We start from the raw sequence: 22,792 nt of genomic DNA, 5'->3' as shown, positions 1-22,792 counted from the left end.
GGTCAAAGTTACATTGTACAGCAGCAACGTCTTTGACGCTGACATTAGGGTTATCGTCAACTGCACGAAGAATTGCCTCGTCCATTGCAGATGTCCTCATCGTTCTAGGTCTTCCCCAGTCACGAGTGATAGGCTGGAATGTTCCGTGCTCCCTAAGACGCCGATCAATTGCTTCGAACGTCTTCCTGCCGGGACACCTTCGTTCTGGAAATCTGTCTCGATACCGCGCCACGGCTATTGCCCCGTGCTAATCCATACATCAAATGGGAATCTGCCAACTCCGCATTTGTAAACATTGCACTGACTGCAAAACCACGTTCGTGATGAACACTAACCTGTTGATGCTACCTACTGATGTGCTTGATGCTAGTACTGTAGAGCAATGAGTCGCATGTCAACACAAGCACCGAAGTCAACATTACCTTCCTTCAATTGGGCCAACTGGCGGTGAATCGAGGAAGTACAGTACAGACTGACGAAACTAAAATGAGCTCTAACATGGAAATTAAGCGTTTCCGGACACATGTCCACATAACATCTTGTCTTTATTTGTGTGTGAGGAATGTTTCCTGAAAGTTTGGCTGTACCTTTTTGTAACACCCTGTATAACAGAATTAGCCCAGAATTGTTTCAGGGCGATCCCAGTTGAACAGGCAGACTTTCGTCCAGGAAGAAGTTGTACTGACCAGGTGTTGTCACTCATCACTTACATTGAGGCGGGATTTCAGAGAAAATTGAAAACATCAGTCGCCTTTATTGACCTTTCAGCAGCTTACGACACTGTGTGGAGAGAAGGCATCATGTACAAAATTCTTCGAGCAATTCCTTGCAAATCTATAGCTCGCTTAATAAACAGCATGCTCAATGATAGGGTGTTCCAAATAAGTATGGACACTGACTACAGCTCCATCAAAAAACTAAAGAATGGCTTACCACAAGGATCAGTGCTCGCACGACTGCTGTTTAGCCTCTATATTGCAGACCTACCGGAAACACAATCAAGAAAGTTCGGGTATGCTGACGATTGGGCCCTCGCTACAAGATGCAGCACAATTGAAGCATCTGAGGACATCCTAACGAAAGACCTGAAGATAATGGGTGAATACTTCCGTAAGTGGAGACTTCAACCAAATGCTTCCAAAACAGAGTTGCTTCCATCTCAACAACAAACTCGCAGGAAAGGAACTCAACATTCGATTTGAAAACACCGTTCTCAGGCATAATAAAACTCCGAAGTACTTGGGCATGAAGCTGGATAGAACACTATCTTTTAAAGAGCACCTAACAAAGACCGCCGAAAAATTAAAGACAAGAAACAACATTATTCAAAAGCTCTGTGGTACTACCTGGGGAGCAACGGTCTCCACTCTCCGCACCTCTGTTTTAGCAATAGTATTCTCGGCTGCCGAATACTATGCTCCGATTTGGCTAAACAGCCGACATGTAAAAAAGGTGGATGTCCGGTTGCATAACACTCTAAGGATGATTTCTGGAATAATTAAACCCACTCCAACGCAGTGGCTCCCAATATTAAGCCACATCCCGCCGCCACACCTGCGACGTACTGACGCCCTTGTACGTGAATACAAAAACATCATGGGAAATCGAAGCCTGCCAATCCACCAAGCCATTGAGGCTGCAAACACTAATAGGCTTCGATCTAGGAACCCGCCAACAAGAACAGCAAGGAACTGTGTACGAGAGGGTTTCAGTGTCACAAACGCATGGTCTGAAAAATGGAACGCATGGCAAAATCATAACATGCCTTGCATCACACAAAAGCCACCTGGTTTTGGCCTACCGCGCAAAACGTGGTCCACTCTAAATAGGATTAGAACTCGTCATGGCAGATGTCCCTACTCCTTGTATAAATGGGGTAAAATACTATCCCCTCAGTGTGACTGCGGAGAAAGTCAGACCATCAGCCACATTGTTGAAGAGTGTTTCCAGAAGAGACTATAATGGGAGCCCCGACGACTTCCTGCTCGCAACTCCAGAGTCGATAGATTATATTAATAGACTTGATGTTTGTTTGTAATCCTTAAACTTTGTTATATTAGCAATGTTTGTTTGCAATTATTAACGTTTGTTATATTAGTGATTTGTTTGTTTCTTCCTTACGTGTCTGTATTGCCATACGATAAATAAAATAAATAAATGCCCAACAGAAATGTAATTGTATCGAGGTTGTCTAACAGTTGGTGAAATCCACAATTTTAAATTCTCAGGACTGAGGGTGGATGAACAGTTTTCTTGGAAGTACCACCCTCAGGATCTTGTGCGGAAACTGAATGCTGCTATCTTCACCAGAAGAATAATCCTCAATGGCTCTGACACTGAAACTTGACGATTTTTGTACTTTGCTTTCTTTCAGTCTATTGTCTCCTAAGGTATCGTATTTTGGGACAACTCTGTGCCCTCACCACGGAAATGGCGGTCAGGCAGATCTACGCTGTCAGATCATGAATTTCGTATTGGACTTAGTTCAGTTTCTTACTTGTGGTATGGCTCTACAGCTATAAAATTTTTAAATGCCATACTAGGTATTAGCTGCTGCTACTTTTATTTCATTGTTCAGATGTCTCTGATTTATAACTTCCATCTGTGCGGAGACTGCAATATTCATTAGTGAAGACTAGACGTTAAACGATATGCAGCTGGACAACACTCCCTCAAGCAATACACAGAAAGGCGTGCATTATTCAGCAGGTTTCCTTTCCAATACGCTTTCATCGGAACTGAAAAATCTGAGTCATCAGATCAATAATTAAAGGTTTCCTTGTGGGCCTCCATTCCCATTCTGTACAGGAGTCCCTCTCAGTAGTTGAGAACATTTCTCTGTAATGTGTTCCTTTGTCATGTAGTTTCTAAAAAATTTTCTCGTGTTTTATTAAGCCTTTATTTTCTTCTGTTTGTAAATTTTCTAATCAGGCTTCTATAAACTAGGTATTTATTCGCTCCATGACCAAGTAGCTTTGGTTCGCTAGTCCCTGGGAATATGATACATAAGTAAATAAAGTCAATAAAGAAAGTTTTGAAACCTTCATGCAATTTTTATCTTCCTTTGTCCTTTTCTGTTCATATAGTCAATGCCTTCAATTGCTCTGAATGTGCTGCCTTGTTCTATGATGTCATTCGTAATTTGTGCTACGAATATTTTCTTTTTCTATTTGAACAAGTGGATTTCTTAAAAAGAAATCCCTTTTCGTCTGTGCTCTGTACAGCGTTCATTTTTTAAGTTACTGAACTTGTTACTCACTGTGACGTATCTACCTGTTCTTACATAAATTGTCATAATCTGCATTTATATGTTCCTACCTGAAAGTGTGTGTGTGTGGTTTTTTTTATCTCATCCGTGTTCTATTTCTATTCTTCTGGCCGTTCGTTATTGCCAAACAAGTCATCGGGTAATTCTAGTAACTTATGACATCTGTTAGTTCTGGTGACATATCCGAAATTTCCCACTGAAGATTCATCCTTTTTCTTTCATGTATATTTTAAAATCCACATCAATATGTAGTGAAATTTGTTACAATTTATTCGCTTCGTAGCTCCTCGTAGACTGTCTTCCACCTGCTCATAAGAGTTTGAGCTCTTTTGATCGTAAATTATAATGGATGTCATGAAACATATTTTGCTTGTTCGTAAAACGATTTTTTCTGTTTTTTATAAGACCCCTTCAAAATCTTTAATAATGTTTGTATGTTTTTACAATAAAAGCAAGCCTGCATACCTTCCCGACGCTGTTCTGGTGTAGTAAAATGTATGTTATGATATCAATTATAATTTGTAATAATTTATTCGAACTGGAATCCACAGTCCATACAAAGTTATCAAGTGAAGTGATTATTCTTTTATTTGGCTATAATAATTGGACAACATGGCTGATTTCGACCACTACAGCCATCTTCAAACGCCCACTGTGTGCAGATGACTCATACATAAGCTCTAAATGTCAACATTAATTTGTTATTGCAAGCAGATATCTTAGCTGTTCGCACATATTTTGAAGATGGTTTCACAGTAAACTGTGCATTCCCGAGCTGAAAAACTTATTTGCAAGGATTACATAGCTTTCAGATAACATAAATGGACGGCACATGTACGGGTACTCACAATCTTTTTTCGAGTAGCACGAAATATTCATTAAACACATTAGTATCATTATGTTTCGTGTTTTTCATCACAATCACGTACGCACAGAGTTAAAAGTTGGTTACGACTTGCACTTGTACATTGAATATCCTAATTTTACATTAAAATTAGGTATTCTACGTTCTGATATCAAACAAAGATGCTACAAATCAAAGATGTATGTCGCATGCATTAAGAATCAGGACTGAGCTTAAAGAGATGACAATCGATGTGTTGTTGGCAACAGCAAATATATGATGGAATGAGCATCAGAAACTAATTAATATATTTGATCAGCGTTAGGATAATATTAGTAACATTTTTTGACACAGGCTATAAAAAATACACCATTGTAGAATCTTTCTAACCAAAATCGTTTTGTGTATTTAAAAACATACAGGAAGTTTATTTTTGCAAAAAATAATAAGTCTCACAAATTTTAATAGAAGAAAGGGCCTTTTGTTTATTATACAATTCCAGCTTGAATTTTTCGTCTCGTTTCGCCTCCTTTCCAAAATTGAAGTGTTGAAATGTTTTTACTTTAGTGCACTATGGTTCAAAGGAATCAACCACCGATTGACAGCTGGCTTTGTAAATTCAATGCAGCCATCAGATGATGAATAAAACATTCGAAACTGGTAATGACAAGAAACAAAGAAATGTGGCAGGAAAAGTTTCACAAAGTTGGTGGATGGTAGCTGTTTTCATAATATATCCAATAACTGATAACTTACAATACTCAAGAAAATTATACCGGAAAAAAGTCGCGCTGAACAATAAATATGCACAAGATGAAAATAAATGTAATTTGGCAATCAAAATAAGAGTTACATGAGTTTTCGAGGGAATATGGCTTGTATTAAACATTTGAGAGCCGAAGAACCGTGAAAGTTTGGGACTTTTTTCTGTTTTTCGTCTATAACTCGAAAATGATACAATCTACAGAAAATTACCAAAACATCTGAAAGAGCATAAAATTTCGCGTAGAATGACTTGCATAAAAGTTAAAATAATTTTAGCCATTTAGCTACAATCTATCGTCAAAGATCGGCAGTTTTTACGAACTTGTCGGAAATATAAGTTTTTCTCATGTTACAACGCCTGTAAATCAAAAACAGCTACTCCAAATGAAAAGTAACAGTCATGATAGTGAAAGAGTATCAAATTCTGCGCAGAAAGAGCTCCTAAATTTTAAAATTCACTTACTCTTTTGCAAAGATACATATAGAAACGTGAAAGTATTCGTAGCGCTAAATTTCCAGTAAGACTTTTTCGTGTAAAATTATTTTCGAACACGAAATCATCCTCATTCGTCCAAATGTTCAAATTAAGCAACACTGGTGTGGAGAAATTCAGTAGTAGTTTGATTCTCGTGATCAATTTCTTCACGAAAAGTCCATCATGCGGTTTGGAGGAGAGGGGGATGAAGACATTAACTGCCAAGGTGCTTATGAAAACGAGAAAATAAAGCATGAAAAATATCCTAGAGAAAAACTGTGACGAATAACAGTTCCTGAGAAAGAACCGAGTAGGGCCCCTACGAGCCATGAAGTGTACAGTAAAGATGAATTGTGAATTATGAACCAGTCTCTATCACTCCTGATACAATTTTCCATCGGATCCCTTTCCATGTGAAGTCTTCACAGCAGCTCGAGTCATACTTCATCTTTCCGTTTGCTTCTTTTTGCTGACGACGGAATAATTCGAAAGACGAGAAAATCAAGCCTCTTTAAACTGTTAAATCCAGTCAGAGTTAAAACAACAAGTAAAACAGTGTTCGTCCTTGACGGTGGTTCATAACACGCTGAGTTGTGTAGAATACCGACGAAATGGTTTCCTTTATCTTGAAAAGTACGTGAACTACACAAGAACGCTCTGAGTGAAATTGCACCATAGCGTTTGATAGATACTCTGAGGAGAAAACTGAGAAAAGCATAAAATCTGCTGAATGTGCCTGAAGAGCGCGCGCTTCATGATCCGCTTCTGTTTTGTTAACCGACTCAGTGTCACCAACTGCGTAAAAAGAATGTTTCTTAATAAACAAACTTAAAAAGAAACGTTTTCGCTCAGTGTTGACAGAAAAAATTATGTGATCGATGGTATCATCTCAAGCAGATCATTGAGGACACAGACACCTCAATTGTTGGCTCAGCCATAGAAAAGTCGAGACAGCGAGAAAACGTCTTCACTTTGGGGAAGGCACTAATTCGTTGGTCCTGCTGATTGACGATATAGCCGATAGTAATGAGTAGGAAGAATCCGTCACCAGTGTCTTCTGTATGGAACTTGGAATAGGCAACAGAGACACACTCATTTAGAACCTCAACAGTTCTAAGCTCTCCGAAGAATCCAAAAAACATGTGTTATTTCTTCACACGTTCTGTGGCTGTGACACGACCTCTACATGTTTTCGACAGGGCAAAACCAAATTTATAAACACATTTCAATAGAGGGCGAACCTCCAACAAGTGGCCTCAGATTCAGTGACCTTATGAGCTTTGGAGCTCATAAGGTCACTGAAGCAGGAATGAAGTTCATTGGGTGTTTGTACAAGGGTGGCAGCTCCAAACCATTGAAAGAAATTCATCTGCAGCTGTTCCAGAGAGGTTTATCGAAAAATAATCAGTTTGTAATGTTTGTCTCCCAGTGAAGCTGCCGCTCGCCGGCATTTTCTCATGGTCTACTTGCAGGTTCAGATCTGGAGAAATATTCGAAATAGGGATGACGGGCCCCGTTGCAGCCACCCAACCACCAGAGCCCCAGGAACTGCTCAATACAATATCTGAACATGCAAGAAGGAATGCCAAGTACCTATATGATCAAAAGTATCCGTACAACCCCTAAAAGATGCGTTTTTTATATTAGGTGCATTGTGCTGCCACCTACTGCCAGGTACTCCATATCAGCGATCTCAGTAGTCATTAGAAATCGTGAGAGAGCAAAATGGGGCGTTCCGCGGAACTCATAGACTTCGACCGTGATCTGGTGATTGGGTGTCACTTGTGTCATACGTCGGTACGCCAGATTTCCACACTACTAAACATCTCTAGGTCCACAGTTTCCGACGTGATAGTGAAGTGGAAACGTGAAGGGACACATAGAGCGCAAAAGCGTACAGACCGACCTCGACTGTTGACTGACAGAGACCTCCGACGGTTGAAGAGGGTCGTAATGTGTAATAGGCAGACATCTATCCAGGCCATCACACAGGAATTCCAAACTGCATCACAATCCATTGAAAGTACAATGACAGTTAGGCGGGAGGTGAGAAAACTTGGATTTCAAGGTCGAGCGGCTGCTCATAAGCCATACATCATGCCGGTAAATGCCAAACGATCCCTCGCTTGGTGTAAGGAGCGTTAACATTGGACGACTGAACAGTGGAAAAACGTTGTGTGGAGTGGCGAATCACGGTACACAATGTGGGGATCAAATGGCCGGGTGTGGGTATTGCGAATGTCCGATGAACGTCATCTGCCAGCTTGTGTAGTGCCAACAGTAAAATTCGGAGGCGTTGGTGTTATGGTGTGGTCGTGTTTTTCATGGAGGAAGCTTGCACCCCTTGTTGTTTTGCGTGGCACTATCACAGCATAGGCCTACACTGATGTTTTAAGCACCTTCTTGCTTCCCACTGTTCAACAGCAATTCGGGGATGGCGATTGCATCTTTCAACACTATCGAGCACCTGTTCATAATGCAAGGCCTGTGTCGGAGTGGTTACACGACAATAAAATTCCTATAATGGTCTGGCCTGCACAGAGTCCTGACCTGAATCCTATAGAACATCTTTGAGATGTTTTTGAACGCCGACTTCGTGCCAGGCCTTACCGATCGACATCGATACCTCTCCTGAGTGCAGCACTTCGTGAAGCATGGGCTGCCATTCCCCAGGAAACCTTCCAGCACCTGATTGAATGTATGCCGGCGAGAGTGGAAGCTGTCGTGATGGCTAAGGGTTTCAGCATTACCGATGGAGGGCGCCACGAACTTGTCATTTTCAGGCAGGTGTCCGGATACTTTTGATCACATTGCGTGGATTGTTCCTGCAGGAAAGGGTGTATAAAGTGCTTGGCTTTAAGCAGCGATTCCAAGGGACTTTCATGCCTTAACTCACTAGCAGAAGAGAACATTTCGTTGATTCGATGCAAGTCGATGATGCGATTGCCTTCATCTGAGAGGAAGTCGATTTATATGTCATGACAGAAAACGAAGAACTGGACGACTACGCATCCTTCTTTGGACCATCTTCCCCAAAACACAGAAAACATAAAAAATAAGTTTTAAATGAATGTCAGTACAGCACAATATTTAATTAAAGAATGTTTCTGAAAAATATCTCTCGTCAATTGTAATTTTTAATTGAAATGTTTTTCCATTAATAAAACCTATCGTTTGATATGCTGTTTTCCATTTTTGAACTCGCTTTTACAAACTTGGACTGGCATGGTAATTAATTGATACTAATACATAGAACTAGGTAGACAGGTAGGTACCTAGATTAACTCTCCTTAAACTAAATATCTGGACGAATGTGTAAGATTTGGTGTTCGATAGTAATTTGACTTCACACAAAAGTCTTAGCAGGAGGTTAAGGCTAAGAATTCTTTCCCGTGTTTACTTGTCTCTTCGTAAGGAGTGAGTGAATTTCAAAATTCTGAAACTCTTGTTACGCAAGCCTTGATGCTGTACGAACTTTCATGCACGACATTTTTCATTTCTCAGTTACAGAAGCTGGAACATGAGCATTACCCACGTTTCCGGCAAATTGATAAAAATTTTCCGATGTTTGATGGTCGATTGTGGCTAAACGGTTAAACCGGTTTTAACTTCTAAATAGGTCATTTCAAGCAAAATAATATGCTCTTCCATTCACGTGTTTTGGTAATTTTGTGTAGGCTGTATAGCTTTCAAGCTATAAGTGAAAAACTGGAAAAAGTCCCAACATTTCGTGGGTTTTCGGCCCTCAAAAGTATAGCACAAGCCAGAAACAGTCACAAACTGATTTAACTGCCTAAAGTCGATTAAAATTATTTGTTTATTGTGCATATTTATTGGCCAGGAAAAGTCTAATTTGCCTTCTCTACTTGGAACTCTCACAACGCCATGGGACAAAACAACTTTAATATCTGCGCTGCCTTAAATTATCCAGAGAATCTAATGGAAACTTAAATGTGAATCCAGTGAAATTTATAATTTTTACAGTGGGCGTAGAATTTGTTTTTACTTTAGTTATAGCCCAAGCATGAAACGAGATGTTAGTAAACGTTTAGATTAAATTAGCTTCCCCACTATGGCAATAGTTTAATATCTAATCTCTCCTGTAACAGGACCGCACTACGCATGACAGTGAGGTCATTGCGTTGTTCTTATCTAAAGTTGAAGTAGATTTGCTGAAGTGGCCTTCTCGAAGTTCTACAAGCTCAAACAACTCCGAGATGAAATAGAAGATTGTTTGCATACCATTTGAATTCGCCTAAAAACCCACTGACAACTATTCGCTTTCAGGAAGGACAGAAACAACTGCTTCTCTGCTATAACTGTAGGAATCGGACACCGAAGGTGAAACACTTTAATAGCAGCAAAAGAGATCCCGCACTCGGTTAATTATATGGTTAATTCGCTCATTGCTATTCTTGTCGAAATTAGTTCGCATATGAACTGTTTAGTTTTGCTACAGGGGAACGGTGCGCTCACACGTTCCTTTCTATTTAAATTCCCAGCTCAAGAACTAATATTGGTCTGTGTGTATTATTTGCTGTTATCCGTCACTGTGGTAGAAGGATAATATCTCTGACTACTAATCAAAACTTTTTTGCTCCTTGTTTTGATACCACAAATGGTATCAATTATACGATTCTCAGATGACATTGCTATCTTCAGTGAAAGAGAGGAAGAATTGCAGGACCTGTTGAAGGTAATGAACAGTCTAAAGAGAACAGAGTGTGAAATGAGTGTAAACCAAAGAAAGACGAAAGTAATGAAGTGGAGCACAAATGAGATTAACAGTAAACTTAACACCAAAGCTGTGCACCACGAAGTGGAAGTAGTGAAGAAATTATGCTATCTTGCACGCAAAATGACACAATACGGACGAAGCGTAGAGGATATAAGAGGCAGACTAGCACTGGCAGAGAGGGAATTCCACGCTACAAGAAGTGGGCTAGTATCAAATATAGGCTTTAATCTGAGGAAGAAATTTTTGAGAATGCACCTTCGGAGCACAGCGTTGTATGAAATTGATTAAAGAATTGTAGGAAAACCAGAAAACAAGAGAAGCAAAACATATGAGATGTGGTACTTAGAAGGTTTTTGAAAATTAGGTGGTTGGTAAAATAAGAAATGAGGAGCTTGTCACTAGAAGCATCGAGAAAAGGAACATGGGGAAAACACTTTCAAGAAGAAGGGACAGTGTACTAGATGCTAAGTCATCAGGGAATATCTCCCATGACACTACAAACAGATGTACAGCATAACAACTTTAGGGGAAGACAGGACAGAGACTGGGATACACTGATGTGACAGAAGTCATGGGATACCTCCTAATATGGTGTCGCACCCCCTTTTGCCTGTCCGCACCTCGTGGTCTAGTGGCGCCGGCAGCTCAGCATGTTTGGTCAGAGGGCTGGTTGCCCTATGTAGTAAGAAACTGAGTAAGGAATCAACGGTCAACTTGAACGGATATCATGTGACATCCATTCAGACCAAACGCGACGAACAACACCGAATGAAATAAAATAAAAAAAAAAAACAGCTAAGTGGCTACCGTTGCTGCCTCTGGATCACGGGGTCCCGGGTTCGACTCCGGGATTTTGTCCTCCCCGGGGGACAGGGTGTTTGTGTTGTCCTCATCATTTCATCATCATTCGGGAAAATGACGAGACTGGAGTCTGCAAAGACTGGAAATTTATACGGGAGCTGATAAGCACGTAGTTGAGCGCCCCACAGACCGAAATCGTCGCATTATCATTTTGCCCGCCCTAGAGCAGCGATTCGACGTGGCACGGACTCAACAAGTCGTTGGGAGACCCCTGCAGAAATATTGAGGCATGCTCCGTCTATAGCCATCCTTAATCGCAGAAGTGCTGCTGTAAGATGTTTGTATACGAGCTAATCTCTCGATTACGTCCTATAAATGTTCGAGGGGATTCATGTCGGGCGATGTGGGTGGCAAAATCATTCGCTCGAACTGTGCAGAATGTTCTCCAAACCAGTTGTGGACGATTGCAGCTCGGTGACAAGCTTGGAAATATGAAGTCCATGAATGGCTGCAAATTGTCTGCTAGTAGTCGAGTATAACCATTTTCGGTGACTGATCGACTCAGGTGGACCAGATGACCCAGTACATTTCATGTAAACACAGCAGACACCATTATGGATCCATAACGTGCTTGCACAGCGCCTTGTTGACAACTTTCGTGGCTTCTTAGGGGTCTTCGTCCCACTCAAACCATACCATCAGCTCTTACCATGAGAAATCTGGACTCATCTGACCAGGGAAAGATTTTACAGTCGTCTAGGGTCCAACCGATATTATTACGAGCCCAGGAGAGCCGCTGCAGGCGATGTCGTGCTGTTAGCTGCTGCCATAGCCCATTAACACCAGATTTCGCCGCACTGTTCTAACGGATACATTCGTCGTATGTCCCACATAGATTTCATGGTTATTTCACGCGGTGTCTGTAAGCACTGACAACTTAACGTAAACACTGCTGCTTTCAGTTGTTAACTGAGGACCGTCGATCACTGCTTTGTCCGTGGTGAGAGATAATGTCTGAAATTTGGTATTCTCGCCACATTCTTGACGCTATGGATCTCGAAATATTGAATTCTCTAACGATTTCGGAAACGGAATGTCCCATGCGTCTAGCTCAAGCTAGCATTCTGCGTTGAAAGTCTGTTAATGCCCGACTTGCATCCATAATCAGGTCGGAAACCTGTTCACATGGATCACCTGATTACAAACGAAAGCTCTACCAACGCACTGACTTTTTACACCTTGTGTACGCGATACTGCTGCCATCTGTGTATGTGCATCATATAGCTGTCCCATGACTTTTGTCACCTCGGTGTATATCCACTAAATGACTTGGTAAGTTAGTGCAAGAGCTAGTCTTTGATGGAACAGTTTGCGCAGGAGAGGAAGCCGTGTGGAGCCGCTTAGAAAGAGTCAGGAGACTGATGACATTAAAGTGGAACATCACTGTTCATGAGAGACTGTATCCTGTCTAAAAAAAAAAAAAAAAAAAAAAAAAAAAAAAAAAAAAAAAAAAAAAAAAAACTAACTTCACTTGTTCTTAAGGTTCGTTTTTCGAGTACCATTGAAAATGTCTGTCGTGGAATTCTAAATCACGTTCAGTAGAAAAGGAGAGGAGAAGGTATCGACCATAAACTTGGAGCAAGAATGATGTTAACTCACATCCTAAAACCAAGATCAGGACAGTGTGAGAGTATATGAATCACACTCCTCCTACACGACAAAAACCATTAATAGCTGCTCCGCGTAGTTCGGTAGTTGTAATTTTTGCTGTGTCGAAAAATGCATCACTAGGTTAAGATACACATACCTTCCCGTGTCGGAGGAGTTCGATATTCTCTCCGTCAGTGGAGAACAGCGCGCCGACGATGCCAGACGCGATGATCAGCGTGGAGTGCTCGTGCTTCACCTCCACTGCCTTCCCTTTGGCGGTGGTGTTGCCCATGAGTATTGTCTTGGCAAACAGCTCGAAGCCAGTTAGCGCCAGGGACACCTAGACGGTGGCGAAAATTTTAGATAAGAATTTTTAAGTCTTTATGGGCCTGGTATATCATATCTATATACACTAGTGTTCATGAAACGAGCAAGCATTTCTTGAAAATTATATTTGACGGCTTACTGAACGAGATATGATCATATCACAAGAAAGTTATCACACAACAGCGTCAGATATGTGCAGTTACAAAAGACTTTGAAGTGAAAAACGCCTAAGAAAATTAATTTTGTTGTTGTTGTGGTCTTCAGTCCTGAGACTGGTTTGATGCAGCTCTCCATGCTACTCTATCCTGTGCAAGCTTCTTCATCTCCCAGTATCTACTGCAGCCTACATCCTTCTGAATCTGCTTAGTGTATTCATCTCTTGGTCTCCCTCTAAGATTTTTACCCTCCACACTGCCCTCCAATGCTAAATTGGTGATCCCTCGATGTCTCAGAACATGTCCTACCAACCGACCCCTTCTTCTCATCACAAACTCCTCTTCTCCCCAATTCTATTCAATACCTCCTCATTAGTTATGTGATCTACCCATCTAATCTTCAGCATTCTTCTGTAGCACCACATTTCGAAAGCTTCTATTCTCTTCTTGTCTAAACTATTTATTGTCCATGTTTCACTTCCATACATGGCTACACTCCATACAAATACTTTGAGAAACAACTTCCTGACACTTAAATCAAGACTCGATGTTAACAAATTTCTCTTCTTCAGAAACGCTTTCCTTGCCATTGCCAGTCTACATTTTATATCCTCTCTACTTCGACCATCATCAGTTATTTTGCTCCCCAAATAGCAAAACTCCTTTACTACCTTAAGTGTCTCATTTCCTAATCTAATTCCCTCTGCATCACCCGACATAATTCGACTACATTCCATCATCTTCGTTTTGCTTTTGTTGATGTTCATCTTATACCCTCCTTTCAAGAAACTGTCCATTCCGTTCAACTGCTCTTCCAAGTCTTTTGCTGTCTCTGACAGAATTACAATGTCATCGGCGAACCTCAAAGTTTTTATTTCTTCTCCATGGATTTTAATACCTACTCCGAATTTTTCTTTTGTTTCCTTTATTACTTGCTCAATATACAGATTGAATAACATCGGGGAGAGGCTACAACGCTATCTCACTCCCTTCCCAACCACTGCTTCCCTTTCATACCCCTCGACTCTTATAACTGCCATCTGGTTTCTGTACAAATTGTAAATAGTCTTTCGCTCCCTGTATTTTACCCCTGCCATCTTCAGAATTTGAAAGAGAGTATTCCAATCAACATTGTCAAAAGCTTTCTCTAAGTCTACAAATGCTAGAAACGTAGGTTTGCCTTTCCTTAATATTTCTTCTAAGATGGTCAGTATTGCCTCACGTGTTCCAACATTTCTACGGAATCCAAACTGATCTTCCCCGAGGTCGGCTTCTATCAGTTTTTCCATTCGTCTGTAAAGAATATGCGTTAGTATTTTGCAGCTGTGACTTATTAAACTGGTAGTTCGGTAATTTTCACATCTGTCAACACCTGCTTTCCTTGGGATTGGAATTATTATATTCTTCTTGAAGTCTGAGGGTATTCGCCTGTCTCATACATCTTGCTCACTAGATGGTAGAGTTTTGTCAGGACTGGCCCTCCCAAGACTGTCAGTAGTTCTAATGGAATGTTGTCTACTCCGGGGGCCTTGTTTCGACTCAAGTCTTTCAGTGCTCTGTCAAACTCTTCAAGCAGTATCATATCTCCTATTTCATCTTCATCTACATCCAATATTAACAGAACACTGAAAATCTTTTCCACGACAACAAAGGAGATAATCCACATAGGATAGCTAAAGGTGCTACATTACTCGGCACTTATGTGGAATGCTCTTTGCGATTTCATTAAAGAGCTTTATTGGCAGTCGATTCCATCTTCAAGGTAAAGCCATGCAGGGATCTGGAATAGACTTTGTGGCAACTGTTGTGCTACATTTCGCCTTCCCAGTCCATTTCAGAACTAGCTCAATACGCTTCGTACACTGCCTGATAAAAGAAAAACGCCACAACGGGAAGAGGAAACGAAACGAAACTTCACAGGTTGAGACGGTATGCGATGTAATTTCAATGATTACAGTATCAAGTTTACAAAAAAATTTGTCGGTATGAGCCCGCTTATCACTACGACGTTGCACTCCGTCTGGCATGGATGCATGCACTGATCTGGTTTGGAAGAGTATCATAAAGCTGTTATAACTTGTCATGAGCCAACCTTCCGATAACGAGCGATGTGACGCAATGGTTAGCATACTGGTATCGCATTCGGGAGGGGACGATTCAAACCCGCGTCCGGTCGTCCTGGTTTAGGTTTTTCGTAATTTCGCTAAATCGCTTCAGGTAAACACTGGGATGGCTACTGTGAAAGAGCATATCCGACTTCCTTCCCCATCCTACCACAATCCAATGGCACAGATGACCGCACTGTTTGGTCACCAGCCCCGAAAAAACCAGTCAAACCAGCTGACTTTCCCAGAATCTATGTAACTGGCCCTTGATTTCCTGGATACGGACACTAAGCTTTATTGGAGACAGATCTAGAGCTCTGGCTGACCGCAAGACTACCTCAAAATCATGCCAACAGTTCACTGACTCACGTAGTACGTGTGAACGAGCACTGTTCTGTAGAAAAAGGGCACCACTATACTGTAGCATGAGATGCAACACATGGGAACGCAGCATGTTCGTGACGTACCATTGCAGCCGTTAGAGTTCCTTCAGTCACTGCAGCTGTGACAGGAAGTCTTACTCTATGGCTCCACACACAGTGACGCTAGCAGTATCATCGCTGTCACTCCCCAGACGCAGAATGGGACCTCTCCTCGTTGGCTATGGTTGAAAGCATCCGAAGCATCTACGAGCATAAGAAAAATCCAGCCTCATGACTGGGAGAAGAGTTTGTGGCGAGGAACGCTGTTATCACTGCTTGGGAAGTTTCGCAGCGATCTGCCAAGCAAATGGTCGAGGATCGGTTACGGGAAGCATCAAATCTCGTATAATGTCTTATATATTGCCTATTAAAGTCGACACCATCGTGAAGAGGCAACAAAAATGGTCGCGAGAGTGTTGACAATTGTGATTGTTAAATCGGACGTGATTACGACGATCGAGAATCATTGCTTACATTGAAGTGTGGTTGGACACTCTTAGATTAAGTGCCGTGTGGCATCAGTGACTCTAAATTGTTGTGATACTGTGCTGCGGCAGGGCCTGGAGATGGTAATTACAGCTGGCATCCCTAACATTTACTTGAGGGATTCATTGCTGATGTCAAAGTCCTTACTGTCCTACGATATTCTTCCCCATGTGCATCAGTACGCATCACCAACAGAACGAAACGTACCTCATTTACCTATATTTGCTCGACATTACGATCTTCAGTTAACGGTACTACGACATCTCAACGAGACGAAGTGTTCACGATCTGATGCTACCATTTGCTGCGAAGGGGGCATCGTGTGCAGAAGACACCAGATAGGGTAGGATACCTCTCTAGATACTCTTGACGAGATGTGATGGATCGGTTCGTCTTCAAACCCAACACTCACGAGTGCGGTTGGTTTACTACAACTAGATGCCGGTGCATGTACTTAATAATCTAAGCGGAGGGTGTACTAGCTTGTCTAAATCTTTTTTAATTCGTTTTTTGGCTATTCAAGCTGTCTCCCAAATCATTTATGCAGGATATAACACAACTGTATGGGTCAAATTACAGGACACATTCCTTACACGTAAGCGAAGAAATTATGCTATATGAACATGGGTCTGGAAACGCTTTGTCTCTTTGTTAGAACTAATTTTCTCCAAATCATTAATCATGGGAAACAGCAAAAAAAGAATGTTAAAGTTAAGGGGAACATACACTCTGTGTGACATCTGGTTACGTTGTGCACCGCCAGTGTTTTGTTTCACGTGTCCCTGTGGCCATGCTACGTACATCATTGCTTGTTAACAGGTAACATCAACTGTTCCGGCGATCAGTACGGCCGTTGCAGGCACATGATTTACTACGTACAGTTTATTAGACTTGGCTCGGGAAATGACAGTGAACACAAATACCGAGATGGCAGATGCCCATTTGATGTATGGATTTGTTGACGACAGTGGCGCTCGCGCTCAATTTTTGTACAGGGAGGGATTTCCAGGACGAAGGTGCCCCCACAGAAAAAAGTTTGAATCCACTGATCGCTGACTTGGGGAGCATGGGCCATTTAAGTCCGATATTCGCGGCCGGAAGGGGTCTAGAAGGACGAGGACACCGCAACGGGAAGCGGAAATTGTGCATGCTTTTACGACGTCCATAGAGTCGTTACAAGACATGCAGCTGAAACACTGAAGGCTGACCACATGACTGTGTGGCCAGTGTTAGAGAGGACCAGCTGTATCCATACCACCTGCACTATCTGCAGCTTGTTTTCCTGCACAGGTACTCTTCTGCGAATGGTTTATTCAACAAAGTATCAACTACAATTTTAGTGCAACGGTGCTGTTTACAGATGAGGCGCCGTTTCAACGTAATCAGATAGTAAATTTTCAAAATCGGCATGTATGGGCACACGTCATTCCTCACACAAATGTTGAAGCAAGTCATCAACAAAGATTTTCTATCAGTGTTTGGGCCGGCATTGTTGGTGAATGGTGCAAGATGTTCGGAATCCTGAGAAAAATAGGGGTAACCTATAGGTCAAGACGGGTAATACACAATATCTACAGGAACCAAGAGAGAACAGTGAGACTAAGAACGTAGTGCGCAAGTTAAAAAAGGAGTAAGACAGGGATGTTGTCTTTCTTTCGCACGTGCTGTTCAATCTATACATCGAAGAAGCAATGACGGAAATAAAAGAAAGGTTAAAAAGTGGGATTGAAATTCAAGGTGAAAGTATATCGGTGATGCCATTCGCTGATGACATTGCTATCCTCAGTGAAAGTGAGGCAGAATTACAGGACCTGTTGAATGGAATGAACAGTCTAATGAGTGCAGAATACAGACTGAGAATAAACCGAAGAAAATCGAAAGTATTGAGAAGTAGCAAAAATGCGAACAGCGAGAGACTTAACATCAGAATTGGTGAACACGAAACAGATGAGGTTAAGGAATTCTGATACCTAGGTAGCACAGCACGGAGCGAGTAGGTCACTAAAATCAGGTTAGCACTGGCAAAAAGGGCATTCATGGCCAAGTTTACTAGTATCGATTCAAATGGTTCAAATGGCTCTGAGCACTATGGGACTCAACAGCTGTGGTCATAAGTCCCCTAGAACTTAGAACTACTTAAACCTAACTAACCTAAGGACATCACACACATCCATGCCCGAGGCAGGATTCGAACCTGCGACCGTAGCAGTCGCGCGGTTCCACTAGTATCGAGCACAGGTGTTAATTTGAGAAAGAAATTTTTGAGAATATACATTTGGAGCACAGCATTGTATGGCAGTGAGATTTAGAATATGGGAAAACCGTGACAGAAGAAAATCGAAGCATTTGGTGTGTGGTGCTACAGTCGAAAGTTGAAAATTAGGGGAACTGATAAGGTGAGGTGTGAGGAGGTTCTCCGCAGAATCGGCGAGGAAAGAAACATATGGAAAAGAACGACAGGTGGAAGGGACGGGATGATAGAACAACTGTTAAAACATCAGGGAATAACTTTCATCGTACTCGAAGGAGCTGTAGGGGGTAAAAACTGGTGAGGAAGACAGGGGCTGGGATACATCCAGCAGATAATTGAGGACATGTGCTGCAAGTGCTACTCTGACATGAAAAAAGGTTGGCACAAGAGAGAAATTCGTGGCGGGCCGCATCAAACCATTCAGAAGATTGACGACCAAAAGAAAAAGAAAAAAACATTTAACATTACGCCTCCCCACACCATGAACACCTGGACCTCCAAAACGGCCCTGTTCGACTACGTTCCTGGGTGCGTCGCGTACCCTCATATGGCGGAGGAGGGAACACACAATGTACGTAACATTTCATTTACTTTTTGTGTACAACAGATTTTGGTCGACTTTCATGAAAGCCCATCTCTAATGACCATTCTGTCGACAGGACGTTGAACTCGAATTTTCTTTCCATTCTTTACGAGAATCGTCGTTCATGTAAGCACGGCCACGAAGAAATTCTGCAGCACGACTATAAACAGTTCTTTTTCTGAACATGATTGATTTCCAGAAGTTGAACGACACATTTCGAGGGATTATGGTTGATTCACGTTTTCACGAAAATCTTAAAAAATCATCCAAATAAAAAACTTTACGTGAAATTTCCGTTTGTCCCAATACTGTTTCTTCCAAAGTTCACTGTAAACAAACTATTTGGCCTATTCCTGAGTTTCCATTGTATTAGCCGGCCAGTGTGGCGGAGCGGTTCTAGGCGCTACAGTCTGGAACCGTGCGCCCGCTACGGTCGCAGGTTCGAATCCTGCCTCGAGCATGGATGTGTGTGATGTCCCTAGGTTACTTAGGTCTAAGTAGTTCTAAGTTCTAGGGGACTGATGACCTCAGCAGTTAAGTCCCATAGTTTCCAGAATGATATTTTCACTCTGCAGCGGAGTGTGCGCTGATATTAAACTTCCTGGCAGATTAAAACTGTATGCCGGACCGAGACTCGAACTCGGGACCTTTGCCTTTCGCGGGCAAGTGCTCTGCCAACTGAGCTACCCAAGCACGACTCACGCCCCGTCCTCACAGCTTTTCTTCTTCTAGAACCTCGTCTCCTACCTTCCAAACTTTACAGAAGTTCGCAGGAGAGCTTCTGTAAAGTTTCGAAGGTAGGAGACGAGGTACTGGCAGAAGTAAAGGTATGAGGACGGGGCATGAGTCGTGCTTGGGTAGCTCAGTTGGTAGAGCACTTGCCCGCGAAAGGCAAAGGTGCCGAGTTCGAGTCTCGGCCCGGCACACAGTTTTAATCTGCCAGGAAGTTTCAAGTCCCATAGTGCTCAGAACCATTTTCCATTGTATTAAAAATGACAAAAGACCAATTTTAAAAGAATCGTAATGTCGCATATTAACGGTATCGTGTAGTGGTCGCTTGTAAAAGCTTAAAGAGAGATTCTCCTACGTCCTCATCGCGTTAACACACCGTACAGCTTATACCAAACGTTCGATCGACACTGAAACATTGCAGCGGACGTTGCTGCGGGCTGGACTGGTGGTGGATCTGGGTCTGTATCGACTTCTTTTCGCCAGACACCACAAACATCTCAGGCTGCAATGCGCATGTCGCTGGATCGCAGTGTGACAAAACGCAGCGTTATTCGACGAGTCCCGCTTCAAAGGTGTGCTTACAAGTGTTACACGCTAACATGGTAACCAGAAAAATGGTTCAAATGGCTCTGAGCACTATGGGACTTAACTGCTGAGGTCATCAGTCCCCTAGAACTTAGAACTACTTAACCCTAACTAACCTAAGGACAACACACACATCCATGCCCGAGGCAGGATTCGAACCGGCGACCGTTACGGTCGCGCGGCTCCATACTGTAGCGCCTAGAACCGCTCGGCCACTCCGGCCGGCGGTAACCAGAAACATGCGGGCCTTTGGGACTATACTCTGTTCATCATAAGAATAAAGCTGGTGTAAACATTGCGCCACGTATTCTTCCGCGCTTGCTTCAGTCTCATTGGATTTCGTTTCGCGTGGAACGGAAGTCAAGCTGAGTTCAGTACAATAAACTACAATCATAAGGGCACGTTTTATGCTGTGTTACATTTAGATAAACTGAGGGATGATGCGGGACAACAGCTTTGGCGACAGATTAAACTTGGACAACACTGGTCAGCCAGCTGGTCCATCTAACATGCAATTATGTGAGCAGTTGCAGTTAAGACGTAAAAAGAGACGGGCAAAGAGACAATATAGCTTCGAATGTCATTTAATTTTTAAGGAGAATGAAATAATATTCGGCAAAATTCCAGTACTACCGAACGCTTCTTATGTGACCAGACGGAAAGCATAAAATTCTCTGGTTCTCACCTAACACAGTATTCTGATTGCAAACAAGAGTGATGAAAATTCCTGACTTAAACACAGGGTATGTGTGATGCAAAAGCGTACTGCAAGGATTTCCCCGTATTGTTGAATACTGAAGCCCCTGAAGGTATTAATTACAATCAGTAATTCTAGTAATCTCTTAGCTCCTTCCTTATCCGAATCTGAGAAATACATTTCAGTTCTGAAACGCTCACCCGCTACGTTGGTAACGAGTCGATCAACAAAAAAATGCACGAAACCACCCAGGCACCGCAATTTTTCCCCTTCCTTCATGACGTGCCGTTCTATATCCCGCCAACTTTCGGCAGCGGCATGTGGAAAAGTACCATGCGTTAGTTCCAGTACGTGGGCAGCTTAACAGTCTTATTATTACTCGGGCCAAATACGTTAACTTGGTTCCACATCAGTTCCGTTGGGTTCATTTTGTAATCGTACAGTGGCAAATGTAAAAATGCAGCATTTGTATGGTGTGCTCGATGCTGTGTAAGTGATTGTTTTTCATATTTCTACGACATTTATAATTCTCGTTAGTATGAGACTACATCTTTGGTGTAGAACAATGGACGTAGTCCAAATACAGAGTATTTGGGTTTTCATTTTTGCCCTAAAAATTAAAAAATTAAATTTATTAACAACCACTCATAAAATATCGATAATTAAGAATTTATATTTGAAATGAAAACGGGAGATTGGCGTGCAATGTGTAATTGCAAACAAGAACACGTGCATTATTCACAAAAAATGATGATGAATTTTACAATTACAAGATGATGGTATTTCAAACTGAACGAAACAGGAAGGTAAGTAAGGCGAGACTTGAACCAGAGTTCCCTGAACTGCACTAGGTTATCAATTTACGGCGCTACCGATTCCGCTGTATATCCAATGTGCATTCGTGTCTCAGTTGTATTAAACACAGTCCTGCGGTAAACTTCAAAGTTGATTTTTTTCTGTAAATTTATGAAAAACATTAAGACAACCTATTTCTCGGCACTTTTTAACCGCGTTCCACAAGCATGTTTCACTACGGAACAAGAAGAAGCCTCAGCCATTTTCATATTGCGTAGTAACAACGCGACAATCGGAGCAGAACAGAACAGAGACTGTGACTGCACATGATTTTTTAAATAAAAACTACGTAGCTAATGCTTGATTAAGAAAAACGTTCATGGCTTTTAACACATTAGAACATTTTGAAGTTTAATTTACTGTAATATAGTAATAATATAGGGTGGTCCATTGATCGTGACCGGGAAAAATATCTCACGAAATAAGCGTCAAACGAAAAAACTACGAAGAGCGAAACTTGTCTTGCTTGAAAGGGGAAACCAGATGGCGCTATGTTTGGCCCGCTAGATGGCGTTGCCATAGGTCAAACCGATATCAATTGCGTTTTTTTTTGAAATAGGAACCCCCATTTTTTATTACATATTCGTGTAGTACGTAAAGAAATATGAATGTTTTGGTTGGACCACTTTTTTCGCTTTGTGATAGATGGCACTGTAATAGTCACAAACACATGGCTCACAATTTTAGACGAACATTTGGTAACAGGTAGGTTTTTTAAATTAAAATACAGAACATAGGTACGTTTGAACATTTTATTTCGGTTGTTCCGATGTGATACGTGTACCTTTCTGAACTTATCATTTCCGAGAACGCATGCTGTTACAGCGTGATTACCTGTAAATACCACATTAATGCAATAAATGCTCAAAATGATGTCCGTCAACCTCAATGCATTTGGCAATACGTGTATCGACATTCCTCTCAACAGCAAGTAGTTTGCCTTCCGTAATGTTCGCACGTGCATTGACAAAGCGAAGACGCATGTTGTCAGGCGTTGTCGGTGGATCACGATAGCAAATATCCTTCAACTTTCCCCACAGAAAGAAATCCGGA

At 41.8% G+C, this 22,792-nt stretch overlaps 1 protein-coding gene across 1 annotated transcript in view; it reads right to left on the bottom strand.

Moving 5' to 3' along the window:
- LOC124595462 overlaps positions 1-22,792 on the bottom strand; it is a 287,251-nt gene that overhangs the window by 129,822 nt on the left and 134,637 nt on the right. The window contains exon 7 of the mRNA XM_047134211.1: positions 12,699-12,881. Coding sequence (XP_046990167.1) covers positions 12,699-12,881 — 183 coding nt within the window. The remainder of the gene's footprint in view (positions 1-12,698; positions 12,882-22,792) is intronic.

This window comes from Schistocerca americana, chromosome 2 (genome assembly GCF_021461395.2).
Source record: "Schistocerca americana isolate TAMUIC-IGC-003095 chromosome 2, iqSchAmer2.1, whole genome shotgun sequence".
In the NCBI taxonomy this organism is placed as follows: domain Eukaryota; kingdom Metazoa; phylum Arthropoda; class Insecta; order Orthoptera; family Acrididae; genus Schistocerca; species Schistocerca americana.
The sequence above is the reverse complement of the archived record's forward strand: the minus strand, read 5'-3'. Positions and strand labels throughout refer to the sequence as shown.